The sequence below is a fragment of the Tachysurus fulvidraco genome, chromosome 20, assembly GCF_022655615.1.
Source record: "Tachysurus fulvidraco isolate hzauxx_2018 chromosome 20, HZAU_PFXX_2.0, whole genome shotgun sequence".
In the NCBI taxonomy this organism is placed as follows: Eukaryota; Metazoa; Chordata; class Actinopteri; order Siluriformes; family Bagridae; genus Tachysurus; species Tachysurus fulvidraco.
Genome location: NC_062537.1, coordinates 14,011,054 through 14,028,434, shown reverse-complemented (window position 1 = coordinate 14,028,434; position 17,381 = coordinate 14,011,054). Strand labels below are relative to the sequence as shown.

Genomic DNA, 17,381 nt, shown 5'->3' with positions numbered 1-17,381 from the left:
ATTTGTAGGCTATTCGTGCATTCAAGAATTTCCATAGGGCCTCATACATTTTATTGATATCTTACTGCATCTGCTATAAAGAAGACTGGCAACCATGTTAGAGAATTGATCCGACACTCAACACATTTTCCTAGACTGATGGAAAAAGAACTCATGTACTGTGTGATTGACAAAAAAAATTAATAAGATCAGGTCAAATATCGTGATTCGTGAGCAGAGCATTCAGACAATTCTTCATGATCAGGGTTGCCAGATAGGGGTTACTTTCATCCATCTTTGATGCGATTTAATCTGTACAGAATTCACTTCAAAGTATCTCAAAGTATAACATCTCCAAATTATATCCGCTAATTACAGCACAAGGTTTTTGAAATAGTCCCAAGTTAGACCCGTGCCAAATCTGGCAAAACAATGCATAAGGTCGTGCCACCACCAGGGTGCATTGGGATGCTGATGATGCTGCTTGTGGTTTTGCGCATGCGCAGTGTGAGCATTGCAATCCCCCATTCATGAACATCGATCACAGAGACATTGCGCGTCCTCTCCTCTCGCCTCGACTACATCAAGAATGCGCGCGTAAAACTTCTACCGTGGAAGTACGCACACGCGTTTTCCGTCTTCTCCAGAGCTTGCTCTCTCTTTCTACTCTCGCTCTTTCTTTTTTTTCCCTGTATCTCTTTCTGTACAGTATCTCAGGGGAATCCAGTGGAGAACAGGAGCACTACCCGGCACCATGCCATAGTCTACACGAAGGATACACTCGCTCCTTTCTCTCTGGAAGCTGTGTGCTTTCCTTATGTGGTGGTAATCCTCGGTCATGGAGTTTCCCTCTGCCACCGTTTTTGACCAGCAGAAAGGTAAAGCTGAAAGGGGGTGGTGTTGGGGTGGGAGATGGGGTTGTGGATTGGGGGGGGGGGGCACAGCCGCTGCTGCTGTTGCCATGGTAACGCCAGGCTCGCATCAGTAGCTGCTCAGCCTGATCAGTTACTGATGGGAGAGAAGAGAAAATTAGGGCTGGGGAGTATGAAACCTTCCCAGATAATAATAATCAGCACCAAAACCACTGCATCGATAATTTGATTTTCTGTGCCTGAAGCTCGAACCTCTGGACACTTTAGGGGATTTGTACTTTTGACTAACTGTGCCTTCAGTTGGCTACAGACACAAAATCATTCGTATCCATCTGGACTTCAGAGTCAACTAGATATTATTTCAACCCTGTACATTTTGCAGTAAAGGGAATGATACAATACAACTTTTATGTGCAGTATATGTAGTGTACTGTATGTATGATCACCATGACTATAACTTTGTGTTGACTCCCCTAAATTGCCCTTAGGTATAAACGAGTGTGTGATTGTAGGTGTGCATGGTGTCCTGAGATGGACTGGCATCCCATTCAAGGTGTATTCCTGCATATACCCAGTGTTCAAGGAATAGGTTTAAGATCCACCTCAGCCAGGGGTAGATCAGTAAATCTGTCTGTGGTCTCAGGACAGGAATCTATGCAGGGTCCCTCTCCCCATCCTACAACACATTAACCAGCTATGAAACATGTCCATTATGAGTATGAGTGCAATGTGAAGGAAGACCTACCTTAGGAAACTCTGCTATCTTCTTGTTCACTAAATCAACAACATCCTTTTCATTGACAAGCTCTGACTAAATGGCCTGCAATGATAGTATGTTTAGTCTTCTTTAGCCCATTTTAGCTTAAATAGTGTTTCAGTCTGCTCACTTTGGGTAAATTAACTCTATCCATGTTTTTTGTTTTATTCTGTTATACAACTGACCAATGGGAACAAATTCAAACAAGAAATTATTTTGAATCCTATGTCATCTAATCTAATTAGTCATTTAACAATCTCACTGAAAATAAGAAAGAAATCTGAAGTTAATTTATAAAATATATAAAATTCTGCCAAATTATTTCATGTAAATGCAAATTTTGTCCCTGTCAGACTGTGCCGAGGAGGTGGACCTGAATGTGGTGTTTCACGCAGCGGCTACAGGGGACGTCAACAGTCTCACAGCCACGATACGTGAGGATCCCTCAATTCTGGAGTGCTGTGATAGTGAAGGCATGTACAGTATGCCCTAACTGGCCACTACCTTAAAACCCTTTCTTTATTTAAGATATTATCTCATTGTTTAAAGCAACATACAGGACTGTGCCAGATTGAGTTGTGTTGTAAGATGTTATTCAAAGCCCAGTCCAGTACTATATTTTTTATCATGCTGGAATAAGTTAATTGAAAACAAATAATAGAAAGCAAATGTAGAGCATTTGATGCACTTTGCTGCTGCATTCACTGGCTACTGTTATTGTTATTTACTGAATACATTTAGATAAAATAAATTAATATGAGGAACCGAGGTACCAAAAAGCTCATCTGCAGAGGTAGAAATGGCCTGCAAGTCCAAGTTTATCTTCTGCTTATGTTTTTGGCTCAGGCTCGACCCCGCTGATGCATGCCGTCTCTGGGAGACAGGTGGATACAGTTAAGCTGTTGCTGAAAATGGGTGCATCGATCAACACTCAGGATGCCTGTGGCAGGACTTCGCTTTCCCTCGCTACATACTTGGTAATAGCCAGAGCTTGTGGGATGCACTTTGGGATTGTACTTTTTATGTAAGGAAAAGAATGTGAGATGGTGTGCTGATATAGGACAATAATCAACGACAGTGTAGCAGCTGATTTACTCTTACTAGAAATGAATGATGTTAAAAAGCAGTACATCTTAAAATTTGAGAATAATGTATTAATTAAAGAAGATAATGCTTAAAAAAAAAGCAATTTGTAGTTACATTCATCAGCAAAACAGTATAACAGACCTATAACAGATATAAACATCCTCTTTTTTTTGCAATGCAAAGTTATCAAGAAATGTAGAACTTTCAATTCTAGAGTGAACTGAACACTTCCCCCTGCAGAACACCTAAAAGGACGGTTTTGACTGTTGTATTGTGCAAAATCCAAAAAATATTTTTAAAAATGTTAAAAGAAGCTTCACCAGATCAAGCTATTTTTTTGTTAAATAAAAGCACATATTTAAGCCAGTCGAGGTCCTGTGTAAGTTGCTGCTATAGAAATGATAATATATTGAATGCAGTAATATAAACTTATGTTATATTATGCTACAGGAAACAAATTACAGCCTACTACAATAATCTTTATTTAACCAATCAGATTTGAGAATTTAAGATCTGTGCTGTGGTTTTAGAGCCAATAATGAAGTTTTCTTTTCAAAACGTAAGCTTTAAAGCATTAAAAAGAGTGAATGTGCAATTTCTGGAGCCATCTTCTGTCTGCAAGGAGAATTGCAAACAACTGTTTTTAACACTCTGTAGAAACTACAGTATGCAAGCCTTGTGATTTTTTTTTAGGAAGAGGTGAAACTCAGCTGTTCTCAAGTACTGGGCCAAAAAAGAAGCCAAAAATGAAGTAACCACAGAAAAGTATTTTGTAATTAGGCATCTGAAATATCTTTGCGATTATAAGATTATTACACATTTATGTGATTTAGGCAAGTCAGTGAAGCTTAAAATTACTTCAGTGTTTTTTTTTTCAGAATATCAACAGCAATGTAAATTGTAGTTTTGATAAAAAAATAAAAAATAAAAAAAGATCAACGACGGTTTTGTTTATGTATGTTTTGCTAATATTTGAAATGGGCTCTGAAATTTTCCACCACCTGACTCACCTGATAAAATCATCAGAAGAAAAGCTAGCTCTCACCATCTGCTTGACATTTCCAGCTGAATCACTGACACGATTTTGTATGTTATCTTTCAAAGGGCTGGCTAGAAGGCTGTGTGTGTTTACTGCGAAATGGAGCAAAACAGAACATCCCTGATAAGAACGGTCGCTTACCTCTTCATGCTGCTACAGCTGAGGTCGACCTCAGGTACACATCCAACAGCTGTGATTTTCCTTTATAAAGTTTAGCGTCATAGCGGATGTTACAGGAACGTATGTGAAGTTCTCGGAAGTTTTGCAACGAAGCTAGACATCTTTATACAAGGGCAATATGATTTGTGAATTCAATCTAAAGCTATACATGTTTTAACTGTCATCAAGGCCTGATTATAATATGTGGCTGTTTTACTGTTGGTACAGTTTAGGTGGGAATGTTAAGCTCTAAAAGATCACACTGAAACATTTCTCAGCATTATCATGGATTAATGTTAACATAAACAAATATTACAAATAATTAAAGGAACTGGTTTGAATTGTTTTAAGGAACTGCCTTACAATTATTTAGAAACCAAAGTGGACAAGAGGAACCAAAAGCAAGCTTTAGCAGACCTTGCTGCTGGGTCGGTACATCAGAGGCATCAGGCCAAGATTCATTGTGTGTCTTAATGAATGTTCCCTTCCTCAAATGGGAACAATCTCACTGGGACATATATGCAGTACCTATAGCAACCTGAGACCTTTGCTCTGCATGGCAGTGTATTCAATAGCACTCTCCCATAACGCCAGGAAGGGAAAAAGACAGGCCTTTTCCCAGCACTGTTACAAGACCACACCACTGCTTTTAGGTGTTGGTGTGTGAGAAAGAAACCCTAAGTAAGACTTCCTGTTTCTCTCTGTCTGTCTGGCAGCTTGTTTCCACTGTACTAGCAGTGATTATAATGAGCAGTGTGTGCAGATTTATTGCAGTCTCTAGACAATTAGAGTGAACATAAGTGTTTTTCAATTAGATTTCTCAACTAGGGAACCCTGTGAAAAACATGACTAATAAAGCCTACTCGAGTGTAGGTTTGATATGAAAGATCAGAGTTAATATTTCAGCAAGTGTATGATTTTCAACATGTGAATACACTGTGTCTATTTACACTATATGACCAAAAGTCTGTGGACACTTCAACATCACATCCAAATATAGTCCCCTGTGTGCTGTTATAATATCATGCATTTTTCTGGAACGGATTTCCAATAGCATTTGAAGCGTGGCTGTGGTGATTTGTGCACATTCAACCTCATGAGCATTTGTGAGGTCAGGCATTGATGTTGATTGAGGAGGCCATAAGCAGGGCACACGAGTTCTTAGCTAACCATGTCTTCATGTACTGGCCTTGGGCACTGGGGCATGATCATGCTGAACAGGTTTTGTCCCTTTAGTTCCAGTGAAAGGTCATTTGAATGCTAGAGCATACAATGCATACAAAAATGTTATGCCAAGTATGTCTAGTCTCAGGGCTGCTTACGGTGACAGTTTTCATTTAAAATTACGCAGAAGCCACACCTTATTCTACTTGTGTAATCAGATAATCTTGGCTTTCTGCAGAATCTGATATGGCTTTAGCTTGTTGAAACAAATACCTGAACCTATAGTACAACCAGTTCTTTCCAGATAAAACCGGAAACAGTTGTTCTGTACAAATATGTGTTTCCAACATATTGGTGTGAAGGTCATTTCCTCAAACTATTGCCCATATAGTGTATATGGAATATGATTATTGTATGTTCCAGACAGTATCACACAATTCTGTCATTCACAGACTCATGGCCGTGTTACTGCAACAATCAACACTGTGTGAAATAAACCATCAAGACAATGAGGTGAGAAAGGTTTACTGACATCTATAGTACTTGTGAAATAATCATAATATCTTACAAATCACTTACTCCAGAATAATCCCTTTTGGTATTTAATACTCAGTGTGTTACATGACCTCATTAATCCTAAACTTACATTAAGCCTAAATGATACAAAAATACACCCATAAAAGAATCTATATCTATATACAAATAAAGAATAAAAGATGACTGGGCATATGCTGTTATAAGTAGAAAATAAATGACAAATTTGTGTGATTGTTGCCTATTATACGCATTTTTATGTGGAGTTTTCACTATACAAGATCCTGTGGAAGCTGTTAGTACTGTATAAAAACAATACTGTATTAGAATCAGTGTATTATTATAAACTTGTGCTTTTTCTTTTAGCCAGCACTACATCAGAATTGCTGTTATGCAAAACACCTTCGGGACAATCCTACTGGAGAATTCACCAACGCTCTGATATAAATATAAATCTACAATAAATAAATAAATAAATAAATAAATAAATAAATAAATAGAAGCTTTAATTCCTAAAAATAAATAGAGAAACCAATAAAAAAATGTAACAACATTATAGTTTTTCTGTTTTGTTTTTTTTATTGAACAAAATGATCCAAAATTAAAAATCTTTGTCAAGAAAACATATGAAACTCTAGGAGTATGAGTTAAAGAATGATTGTAAAACATAATAGGTTCGCAAACCTTCAAGCGGAACTGTATATAGATATAATCAGCTTAAAAAAAGAACTTGACTGCTGTTATCAATCATCTCATTACTGAGTCATTCAAACGACTCAGGCCGAACCTGAATGTTATTCATGCTCACAATTTAACTACATTTGTTCTCTGCTAAAACCCCAGAGATGACTCATCCTGGGTTCTGGTTTCACGCACAGTGACATTTAGACGCCATTCAAAAATAGAGTGGTGTGATCTCAATCGAATGTAACTGTAATGCAGCATGTATTTTATGTTCACCGAGAGCTAAAGACATAGATTTATACACAGAGATAATCAGAGAGGATATGTACTACAGTATCTACTAAATCTGTCATGGTGTGAAACAGTGTAGTGATAATTTATATGTAGATCAAAACAGCCACCACAACAGTAAAGAGATTTGTGGTTTAAAAGATAATGACTGAAAGCCAGTATATTTTATACAGTCTTACAGTATAATGGGTTACTAAGATGCGTTACAGTTTACTAGCGTAATAAAAGATATATAATGATTTTTTAAAATCTTTGTAGGGCATGACGGCACTTCACTGGGCTTCCTTCCATAACCGCCCAGAGCATGTCCAGGCCCTGCTGCAAAAAGGGGCAGATCCCACACTGGTCGATAAAGACTTTAAAACCGCACTCCACTGGGCTGTGCAGGTAGGAAGATTGCACTGATTTATTGACAGATGATTGGACAGTTTCATATAAAATTTTCCTGAGTTCGTTCTTTAGTAATAGCAGAGTTGTTTGGTAATATAAAAGTACTGAGAGTAGGTATGATGCCATATAATTGCTTAAGCTATAGACATCATGGAAAGAATTAATCCTGAAAGCAAATGCTGGTATAGATTACAATTTAATTCAAGAATGAATGTAATGATCATTTTTATCCATCTACAGTTAAATTGAATGCTGTCTATGTTTACTTAACAATGGCCTAGCCTCAAGAAATTAAGTTGAAAGGCTTTCACACTTTATTTCTGCTATAAAAATCTTTGTCAAGAAAACATATGAAACTCTAGGATCTTCAAGTGGAACTGTATTTAGATATAGTCAGCTTAAAATAGTCAGCTGTTATCAAGCATCTCATTACTGAGTCATTCAAACGAACCTGAATGTTATTCATGCTCACAATTTAACTACATTTGTTCTCTGCTAAAACCCCATATAAGTTGCTAGTGAGTGAATTATTAGAGTAACAAACTGTTGATTATTTTTATCAGTTTTAGATGTACCTATGTTTAACTGTGTTCTATCATTAACCAGTGTTGCCAGGTTCAAGGAAAAATAAAATCACACAAAAGACCTGAAAGTAGCCCCATTAGGCAAAATGCCAGATTTATTTCTTATTCTTAACCTTTATCAACATATAAAACATTTGTTCTTCATGCATTTGTGATGTTCGCATAACATTACTCCCTTTCCTTCACTTCATCATTTAACTATATCAATACAAACTTACAATAGAAAGGGTTCTGTGGATCATAGTGATAATGTGAATTTCTTTGTAAAGATTAATATTTGTTAAAGAGCTTATATAAATATTGGTATTACCTCCCTATAAAGACTTTCCTGAGAATTAAGGTAGCAGCTTTACCTGTGTGTCCATGTGTAAATTATTGCTATAGAAACAATCAGAAATGAATAGGAAGTCATTATTTTCTTTACATAGAATTACTGGACCATGCAGTATTGCAAATCTCAGGTTAAATAATAAGGTTTTTATACCTAAAATATTTTCAAAAACCCTTATGAAGAAAACTAAAACAAGGTCCGTGACGTCGCCCGGTATGGCGCAACCGGGGCCCCACCCTGGAGCCAGGCCCGGGGTTGGGGCTCGCATGCGAGCGCCTGGTGGCCAGGTCTTACCCCACGGGGCCCGGCCGGGCTCAGCCCGAAGGAGCGACGTGGGGCCGATCTCCTGTGGGCCCACCACCTGCAGGAGAAACCGTAAGGGGCTGGTGCAATGTGGATTGGGTGGCAGATTTGTGCTTGTGGGCCAAATGGCAGTGTAGAGTACCCGACCTTCTTGGCGTCTCTGGGAGGGGTGCTAGAAAGTGCCCCGACTGGGGATTCCGTCGTTCTACTGGGGGACTTCAACGCTCACGTGGGCAGCGACAGTGACACCTGGAGGGGCGTGATTGGGAGGAACGGCCCCCCCGAACTGAACCCGAGTAGTGTTCTGTTATTGGACTTCTGTGATAGTCACAGTTTGTCCATAACAAACACCATGTTCAAGAATAAGGGTGTCCATCAGTACACATGGCACCAGGACACCCTAGGTCGGAAATCGATGATCGGCTTTGTGGTTGTTTCATCTGACCTCCGGCCGTATGTCTTGGACACTCGGGTAAAGAGAGGGGTGGAGCTGTCAACTGATCACCACCTGGTGGTGAGTTGGGTCCGATGGCAGGGGAGGAAGTTGGACAGACTTGGCAGACCCAAACGTACTGTGAGGGTCCGCTGGGAACGTTTGGCAGAGTCTCCTGTCAGAGAGATCTTCAACTCTCACCTCCGGCAGAGCTTCAACCAGATCCCAAGGGAGGTTGGAGACATTGAGTCCGAGTGGACCATGTTCTCCACCTCCATTGTCGATGCAGCCACACGGAGCTGTGGCCATAAGGTCTCCGGTGCCTGTCGTGGCGGCAATCCCCGAACCCGGTGGTGGACCCCGGAAGTAAGGGACGCCGTCAAGCTGAAGAAGGAGTCCTATCGAGCCTGGTTGGCTCGGGGGACTCCGGAGGCAGCTGATAGTTACCGGAGGGCCAAGCAAGCTTCAGCCCGGGTGGTTGCGGAGGCAAAAACTCGGGTCTGGGAGGAGTTCGGTGAGGCCATGGAGAAGGACTATCGGTTGGCCTCGAAGAAATTCTGGCAAACCGTCCGGCGTCTCAGGAGGGGGAAGCAGTGCCCTGCTCACACTGTTTACAGTGGGAGTGGGAATCTGCTGACTTCGACTGGTGACATCCTCGGACGGTGGAAGGAGTACTTCGAGGATCCAACCCCACCAACATGTCTTCCATTGAGGAAGCAGAGGCAGAGGGCTCGGTTGTGGACTCGTCGATCCACCAAGCTGAGGTCACTGAGGTAGTTGAGAAGCTCCTCAGTGGCAAGGCACCGGGGGTGGATGAGATCCACCCTGAGTACCTTAAGTCTCTGGATGTTGTGGGGCTGTCTTGGCTGACACACCTCATCGTGTGGCGGTTGGGGACAGTGCCTCTGGACTGGCAGACTGGGGTGGTGGTCCCTCTGTTTAAGAAGGGGGACCGGAGGGTGTGTTCCAACTATAGGGGGATCACACTCCTCAGCCTCCCCGGAAAAGTCTATGCCAGGGTACTGGAGAGGAGAATTCGGATAGAATAGTCGAACCTTGGATTCAGGAGGAACAATGTGGGTTTCGTCCTGGTCGTGGAACACTGGACCATCTCTATACCCTGGATTGGTGGAGGGTTCATGGGAGTTTGCCCAACCAGTCCACATGTGTTTTGTGAATCTGGAGAAGGCATTTGACTGTGTCCCTCGTAATGACCTGTGGGGGGTGCTCTGGGAGTATGGGGTCCGGGGCCCTCTGTTAAGGGCTGTCCGGTCCCTATATGACCGGAGCAGGAGTTTGGTTCGCATTGCCGGCAGTAAGTTAGACTTGTTCCCGGTGCATGTTGGACTCCGGCAGGGCTGCCCTTTGTCACCGGTCCTGTTCATTATTTATATGGACAGGATTTCTAGGCGCAGTCGGGGGCCGGAGTGAGTCAGGTTTGGGGACCACAGGATTTCGTCTCTGCTTTTTGCAGATGATGTTGTCCTGTTGGCTTCTTCAAATCAGGACCTTCAGCATGCACTGGGACGGTTTGCAGCCGAGAGTGAAGCGGCGGGGATGAGAATCAGCACCTCCAAGTCCGAGGCCATGGTTCTCAGCCGGAAAAGGGTGGCTTGCCCTCTTCAGGTTGGTGGAGAGTTCCTGCCTCAAGTGGAGGAGTTTAAGTATCTTGGGGTCCTGTTCACGAGTGAGGGAAGGTTGGAGCGGGAGATCGACAGGCGGATCGGTGTATCTTCTGCAGTGATGCGGTCGATATACCGATCTGTTGTGGTGAAGAAAGAGCTGAGCCGCAAGGCGAAGCTCTCTATTTACCAGTCGATCTACGTTCCTACCCTCACCTATGGTCATGAGCTTTGGGTCATGACCGAAAAGACAAGATCCCGGATACAGACGGCTGAAATGAGTTTCCTCCGCAGGGTGGCTGGGCGCACCCTTAGAGATAGGGTGAGGAGCTCAGTCACTCGGGAGGAGCTCAGAGTAGAGCCGCTGCTCCTCCACATTGAGAGGGGTCAGCTGAGGTGGCTCGGGCATCTGTTTCGGATGCCTCCTGGACGCCTCCCTGGGGAGGTGTTCCGGGCATGTCCAACCGGGAGGAGGCACCGGGGAAGACCTAGGACACGCTGGAGGGACTATGTCTCTCGGCTGGCCTGGGAACGCCTCGGTATTCCCCCGGAAGAGCTGGAGGAAGTGTCTGGGGAGAGGGAAGTCTGGGCATCCCTGCTTAGACTGCTGCCCCCGCGACCTGGCCCTGGATAAGCGGTAGAAAATGGATGGATGGATGGATACCTAAAATACTCCATTATGTGATTACTATTTAATAACAATTTTATAATTTATCCATTATTTTATTGAATTATTTCATACTACATTCTATTTTATGTTGTGAATAGTATGTGTGTGTGTGTGTGTGTGTGTGTGTGTGTGTGTGTGTGTGTGTGTGTACACACTTAAAAAAGTGTGTGTGAGTGTGTGTGTTTGTGTGTACATCTGCAGTCCTACTATTACTGTCAGGACCCAGAAGGAGGTGGCATGGAGACAGACCTGTACGCAGGATAGCTTCAAATGAAAGGGGTTTAATACATGAAGAAGACAAACATAATCCACACTACACAGGGAACTAACGTTATTATTAATGAAGCCGTGCTGCCTAAGGCAACGCGGCTCACATATATACAGACAGGGACAATCACACACAATGGGGAACAGGTGTGATGACCGGGAGGAGCAGACATGGACGGGGCAATCACATGACACAAACAAACACAAACACACATGGCCATAAGTCTGCGCTGATCCCTGACAATTACACTGTGGATTTATGACAGTCACAGACCTCATACTATTCTCCCACAGACCATCATCCTTCATTTAACACAATTCCTCTCTCCCACTCTATTAATTACCTGAGATTCCAGCATCATCTTATAAAGCTGGTGTCATATTGTTTGTTAAATGTGTTTTCATTTACTATTTAATTTGGTCACAAAAAATGAAACTAGTTTGTTGTTGTTGTTTATACTTTTGGCAGAGTGGAAGCAGATTTATGTGCTCACTAATTCTCGACCATCACCTTGGTTCCACCGTCATAAACTATGATGACGAGAACGGCAAGACCTGCGTTCACATTGCCGCCGCAGCAGGTTACAGTGACATAATCTACGAGCTTGCTCGTGTCCCTGAAACCAATCTGCAGGCTCTGGATGTGGATGAACGGTAAGACAGCTTCGTGTCTCATGATCCATGTCACCGCAACTGCACTGTATGCCTTATGAATTCCTTTTCTTTTTGACTTCCTCCTGAATCCATCAGAAGAAATGATGTTCTGACGAAACTACAAATGTACCTAAAAAGCTGTTTCTAAACTAGAATGCTTACTAAGAGAAAGCTTGCTTTGTAACACCATGAGGATGTTCAATTTTACAGGTGATAATAGCATTTCCTCAAAAGGAAATCCTGTCAGCTTATGGGCCAGTTTTATCTGGAAAATTACCAAGGATTTGTGTGTGACTGGGATATTAAGATACTGCAACAGCATATTTAATTCAATTCAATTCAAATTTATTTGTATAGCGCTTTTAACAATTGACATAGCAGAACATAAACATAAAACAAAAGGATAATATAAAGAATAATATAAAGAATAATAAAAAAAGATTAATATAATACAAAAATGTAAAAAACAATAGAGATATTTTAAATGTGTTTGTATTTATCCCCATTGAGCAAGTCTGAGGTGACTCAGGCAGCATTGGCAAAGAAAGACTCCCTTAGATGGTAAAGGAAGAAACCTTGAGAGGAACCAGACTCAAAGGGGAACCTCATCCTCATATGGGTGACACTGGAGGGTGTGATTATAAATATACAATCTGACAAATGTTGTATTGATGAGGAGGTTGTTGTCCTCAAAGACCACATGGAGTTGGCATCTCCTTTTAATATGTTCAAATATTTCATGAAGCACAGTCCAACTAGAGCTGGTAAACCTCTAGATCACCAGTATCTCCAGACGTTAGATACATATATATATTAAACCGTGTAGATCGTACCAAAAGCCAAATTTCTTTAACCACCCTTTATTTTACCAGAAGAAAATTATTTACTTTTCAAAGGAAACCCAGACAAGAAACAGTAAAGAATTTCTGATTGATTAAAATTTTTTAATAACATACCAATCAGTTTGGCATATTTTCTGTTTTTATTTGGTTTAATTTAACATAATTAGTCATTTTGACCTACTCAGACATAGAATGTCATCAGATGTGAGTCAATCCCTGAGCAACAGCTCTTATGTTTATAAGTCATGGGAAATGGACTGAAGCACTATGGTATCTTAAAACAAGTGGCTACAAAGAGTGACTAGATGCCAGTTAACTTTTGTTTTGCTGAATTGCATAAGCCCATGGTTAAACACTTGATTTTATTTCACATTAATCTGATTTAACTATGTTCAGTGGTCATTTACAGTCATTTTATGTGTGAATATAATGTGTGACTCACATGAATGTTTGTGCTATCTATTGTTCTTTCTTCAAAACCTGTATTAGGACACCACTGCACTGGGCAGCCGCAGCAGGAAAGGAGGAGTGTGTGCAAGCTTTGTTGCAGCTCGGTGTGGAGCCTGGGCCAAGAGACATCAATGAGAACACTCCATTGACTTACGCCATGTACTGTGGCCACACTGCCTGCATCAAACTGCTCTCTGCTGACAACAGGTCAGAGTTTATATTTAAAAGGTATCCTGTAACAAGAAGCCCATATTGCAAGATCAATTTTTATTGTGTTCTCTGTGAATGCATTAACTATAACTTGGAATCTTTAATCGTGCCAATTTAAGTCAATTCAGTTCTTACTTTAGTACTTGGTAGTATATTGAGTGATTCAATAGCTAGAGATGGCCAGGTGAAAATTACATCCACCCTTTTCAGAAAGGAAACACAGCTGCTCTTCTAACCAAGTGGAACAAAGACAATCAGCCCAAAAAGTGGTGAAGTGAGAAAAATGCACATGATGTGGAAAGTATGAGTGATAGTCATGGTACGCTGATGATGGTCTTAATGTTTATAAATCAAGGCTTTGGGTTAGGACTGGGTCATGAGTTCAAATCAGTGTAACCACAATGTCACTCATGGGCCCCTGAGCAAGGCACTTAACCTTCAACTACTCAGTTGTATTCAACAGCAAACTAAGTAAAAGCAAATGCAACTCTGTCCAATAATAAACTTTTCAAATAGTAAAATAGACTCAAAATATAAAAGAAATCAAATAAAAAGGTGCCCCAAAAACCTCCATTTATAGGGAATATTATATATATTTGCTTTTTAGCAAAATACTTTATTTAATGAATTTATTTAAATATTATTTGAAACTATAGAAAATAAAGAAATGCTTTAAAGACATTATTATGGATGACCTAGGACTAAAATTATATTTATTTGGTTTTATCCTTCATTGATCAGCTATCTCACATATCAATGATATGAAATGTTTACTGAATGATTAAGTGGCTACTAGATTTTCATTGCGAATAGGATTAGTAGCTACTACTGGGCTCTGATTATGTATTCCTCTATTTTAGGAGGTAGCAGTCAAGCCCAGGTTCAGCTTAAATGTGCCACACAGTGAGCTAACCTAATACTCTGTATGTATAGCAGACTGAAAATTCTTCTTAAAGGGAAATTCTGACCTTTTTTGTCTACATATAGTTCTGACAACTACAGGATTTCCTGAATTGAAATTTGCATGTGACAACATCAGAAAGTTTCCCATTCTAACTGGAGTTCATAAACAACACTCGTATTCTTACTGCCGGCATCTGATCTACAAACTCGATTCGATTTTGCTTGTCCATTGTGCCATTGAATGAAAATGTGCAAAAATGTAATTAAAGTGTTGTATACGCTGTAAGGAGATCACATTAAGCTGGCTCATGCTACCTAGGCAGCAAAAAATGAAAGAAATAAAACAGTTCAAAACCCTTTTGGGGTAAATATGATTACAGTTACATTTAAGCTGTCACAATATGTGTCATAATAAACTTTTTTTTTTATGTGTTTATCCAAAATGCAAATCCTGAACTTCACACATATGTCAATCTTGTGATCTTTCTTGCATGCAGACCTGAATCAAGCCGGCAGCTTCTTTCCCAAAGCAGTGACCCTGCTATCAGAAAAGAGGGCAAATTTCGTGTACTGAACCAAATCTTCTCATGTAAAAAGAAGAAAGAACTGCATGCCACACAGCAAAGGGAGCTGAGCGAAGAGCGGCACCTGCAAGAAGAGACCTCTGAAGTGGACGACATCATCACCATGTTCGACTGCATTGTTGATCCCCCAGCCAAGGAGGACAGCAGAAAACAGCCTAACGAACCCGAAAGGCTTGAGGATCCCACCCACAAAGACCACAGGAGCCTACCTCCTATACGCACACAGAGTCTTCCACCTATCACTCTGGGAAACTCCTTGTTAACCAACTTGCACAATGCACCACATAGAACTGTGTCAGGCCAGATGGTTAGTCATTTAGCCCACAGGTCGCAGAAGAGCAAGAGTGAACATGACCTGTTTGACAGCAGAACAAAGGCTCAGAAGGCCACAACTCTACACTGGAAAACAGAATCCATTCAGTTACTAAACCACAAGGCTTGGGTGTCACCTCCGTCTGACAGGATGTCGGATAAACTGTTGCAAGAAACACAGAGTCCTATAGATGTACTTTGCTCCAACCACATACCCTACATCCAGAGAATTGACCAAGGTGAGTAACAATAACCACATCAAATGTTAAAGCTATTTGAACAGCACACATGTGATGACTGTTTTTCCATTTGAACAGTTGCAAATACTCATCTGGTACCACTGCGAATGAGAGACTCGGCCTTGACACGAAACAGCTTGGCTCCCATTCGTGACCACTGCACTCACAGATGTAAGCTATATCATCAGTTGGGATGTCTCAATACTGATGGCTTAATTCCATTCTCATTTACACCTACTTGTAAAAATGTCCAAATACCAATATGCAGTAAAACATGGCACTATGCCTAATGTACTGTATGTCGTCAAACAGATGACACAAAATAACAGTGAACTGAAAGTATTTCACAATCAACCTTGACAATGCCAAGCCAAGCAAAGAAGCAGAACTACACAATCTTTCTAAATATACAAGTATACGGCTAAAAATTGTTGCTTTTAAGTATTTTTAAATAAGAGCATGAGGGAGGCTGACCTACATCGCAGATCATCATCAGCAAGTGTGGATCAGTTAGTGTCTGAACTTGCTGACGCTGGTCTTCTTGCTCAGGTTGGCCACCCTCACATTCTGTGTTAAACATAATGGTTAAACGGTATAACAACAAACGATAAATCTGAGGAGTTCATTGTTAAATGACAAATTCTGTGATGCCCTTCATTACCTATCTGTGTCAGTATTGGTGTTGGGAAGTATTTCAATAAAAACATGTATTCATGGATGTGACGCATTTGTCTGCATAGTCTTTGGATGGTTAAAATGTACATTTAGCATTTTTATTGAAATTATTTTCCTTTGTATTAATGCTACATGAGAGTATTATTGTATTATTATTATTCACCAATTACTTTTCTTCTTGTTTAGTCTCTTTGCCACCTGACCAAGTCTCTCAAGGAGTAAGAAAGTCCAAATCTCTACCCCTCAGTTCTCTGGGACGTAGTCTGGCAGGACTCCCGCCTCCTGTAACGTCTAAGAGTCACAGACCAGGCATTCATCAGAGCCAATCTCTCTGTTCCTTTCCCGCTCCTCTAACCACCGAGCCTCTGCGAAACATGCAAGTTCTTCCCGCTATCCCACCCCAAAGAAAGCGAAGCCCGTCACCGCCAACACTCCCGAAGATGACTGAGGATAACACTGACAGAAGAACCTGATGCACTTTCAGTATACTGCTAACAAAAACAAAGGGCTGACTTTTTTTCAGCCACATACAAACTGGTTTCCATCTGTAAACTTGAAAAAACTACAGGTTTTATTAGATTCTTTGGACTGTCAGTAAACTGTTGACGTATATTTTCATGAAGACTTGAAAAGGAGGCGGTTCATCGTAATGATTTGTCATTGTTATAATGTTTGATAAAGTTTACGATGCTATCAGGCTATTTTTTCACATTTTTTTTTACAAAATAATAGACTTGTCTATGGCATGCACTGTGCATGATTTGATTTCTGGTTTAACTACATAATTACACAAACATACCTGTAGTTTGATAAATGAAGTTAAATGTTTTAAATAATTAACATAAATAAATAGGCGTGTACTTTTTGGAATATCGTAATTCTTTCTTTTAAATGCTCTTAAATGATGATTATCATTTTAAATAATACTTTACATAACACAAAAATTATTTCAATTATTATTCAAATGTATTCAAATGTTACTCACAAATCTGTCTTCAGAACAATTTGTTTTCATAACTAGGGGGTCAAAGCTGCAAAAGATATTATATCTATTGTTATTCTATTATAGCTGGCACTATTGTCAGAGCCGCAGTTAGAGAAAATTAATCAAAACTTTGTGTCGATCAAGCATTTAAGTGTATTGTGATTTAATATCTACTGCACATACACTAAGACGTTTTATCCAATTCCAGAACTGTTAAGGATAATATTTCAAGTTTAAAGATATTATTGCACATAAGGAATTTCATTCCAGCTTCTTGTGTATTTCGTTCCAACTTAAGTGAGTCATTATTTCACACAAACACACTCACTCACTCACACACACACACACACACACACACACTC

The 17,381-nt window shown here is 40.5% G+C and overlaps 1 protein-coding gene across 1 annotated transcript; it reads left to right on the top strand.

Annotated features, from left to right (window-relative positions):
• Positions 1–32: 32 nt before the first annotated feature.
• On the top strand, positions 33–16,725 carry ankrd55 (ankyrin repeat domain 55). Its single transcript, XM_027141003.2, has 11 exons — positions 33–857; positions 1,962–2,081; positions 2,455–2,585; positions 3,799–3,908; positions 5,509–5,569; positions 6,824–6,952; positions 11,635–11,819; positions 13,151–13,318; positions 14,722–15,359; positions 15,438–15,530; positions 16,221–16,725. The coding sequence occupies exons 1-11, from the start codon at positions 818–820 to the stop codon at positions 16,505–16,507; spliced, it is 1,962 nt and encodes a 653-aa protein (XP_026996804.1). The 5' UTR covers positions 33–817; the 3' UTR covers positions 16,508–16,725.
• The last annotated feature ends 656 nt before the right edge of the window (positions 16,726–17,381 follow it).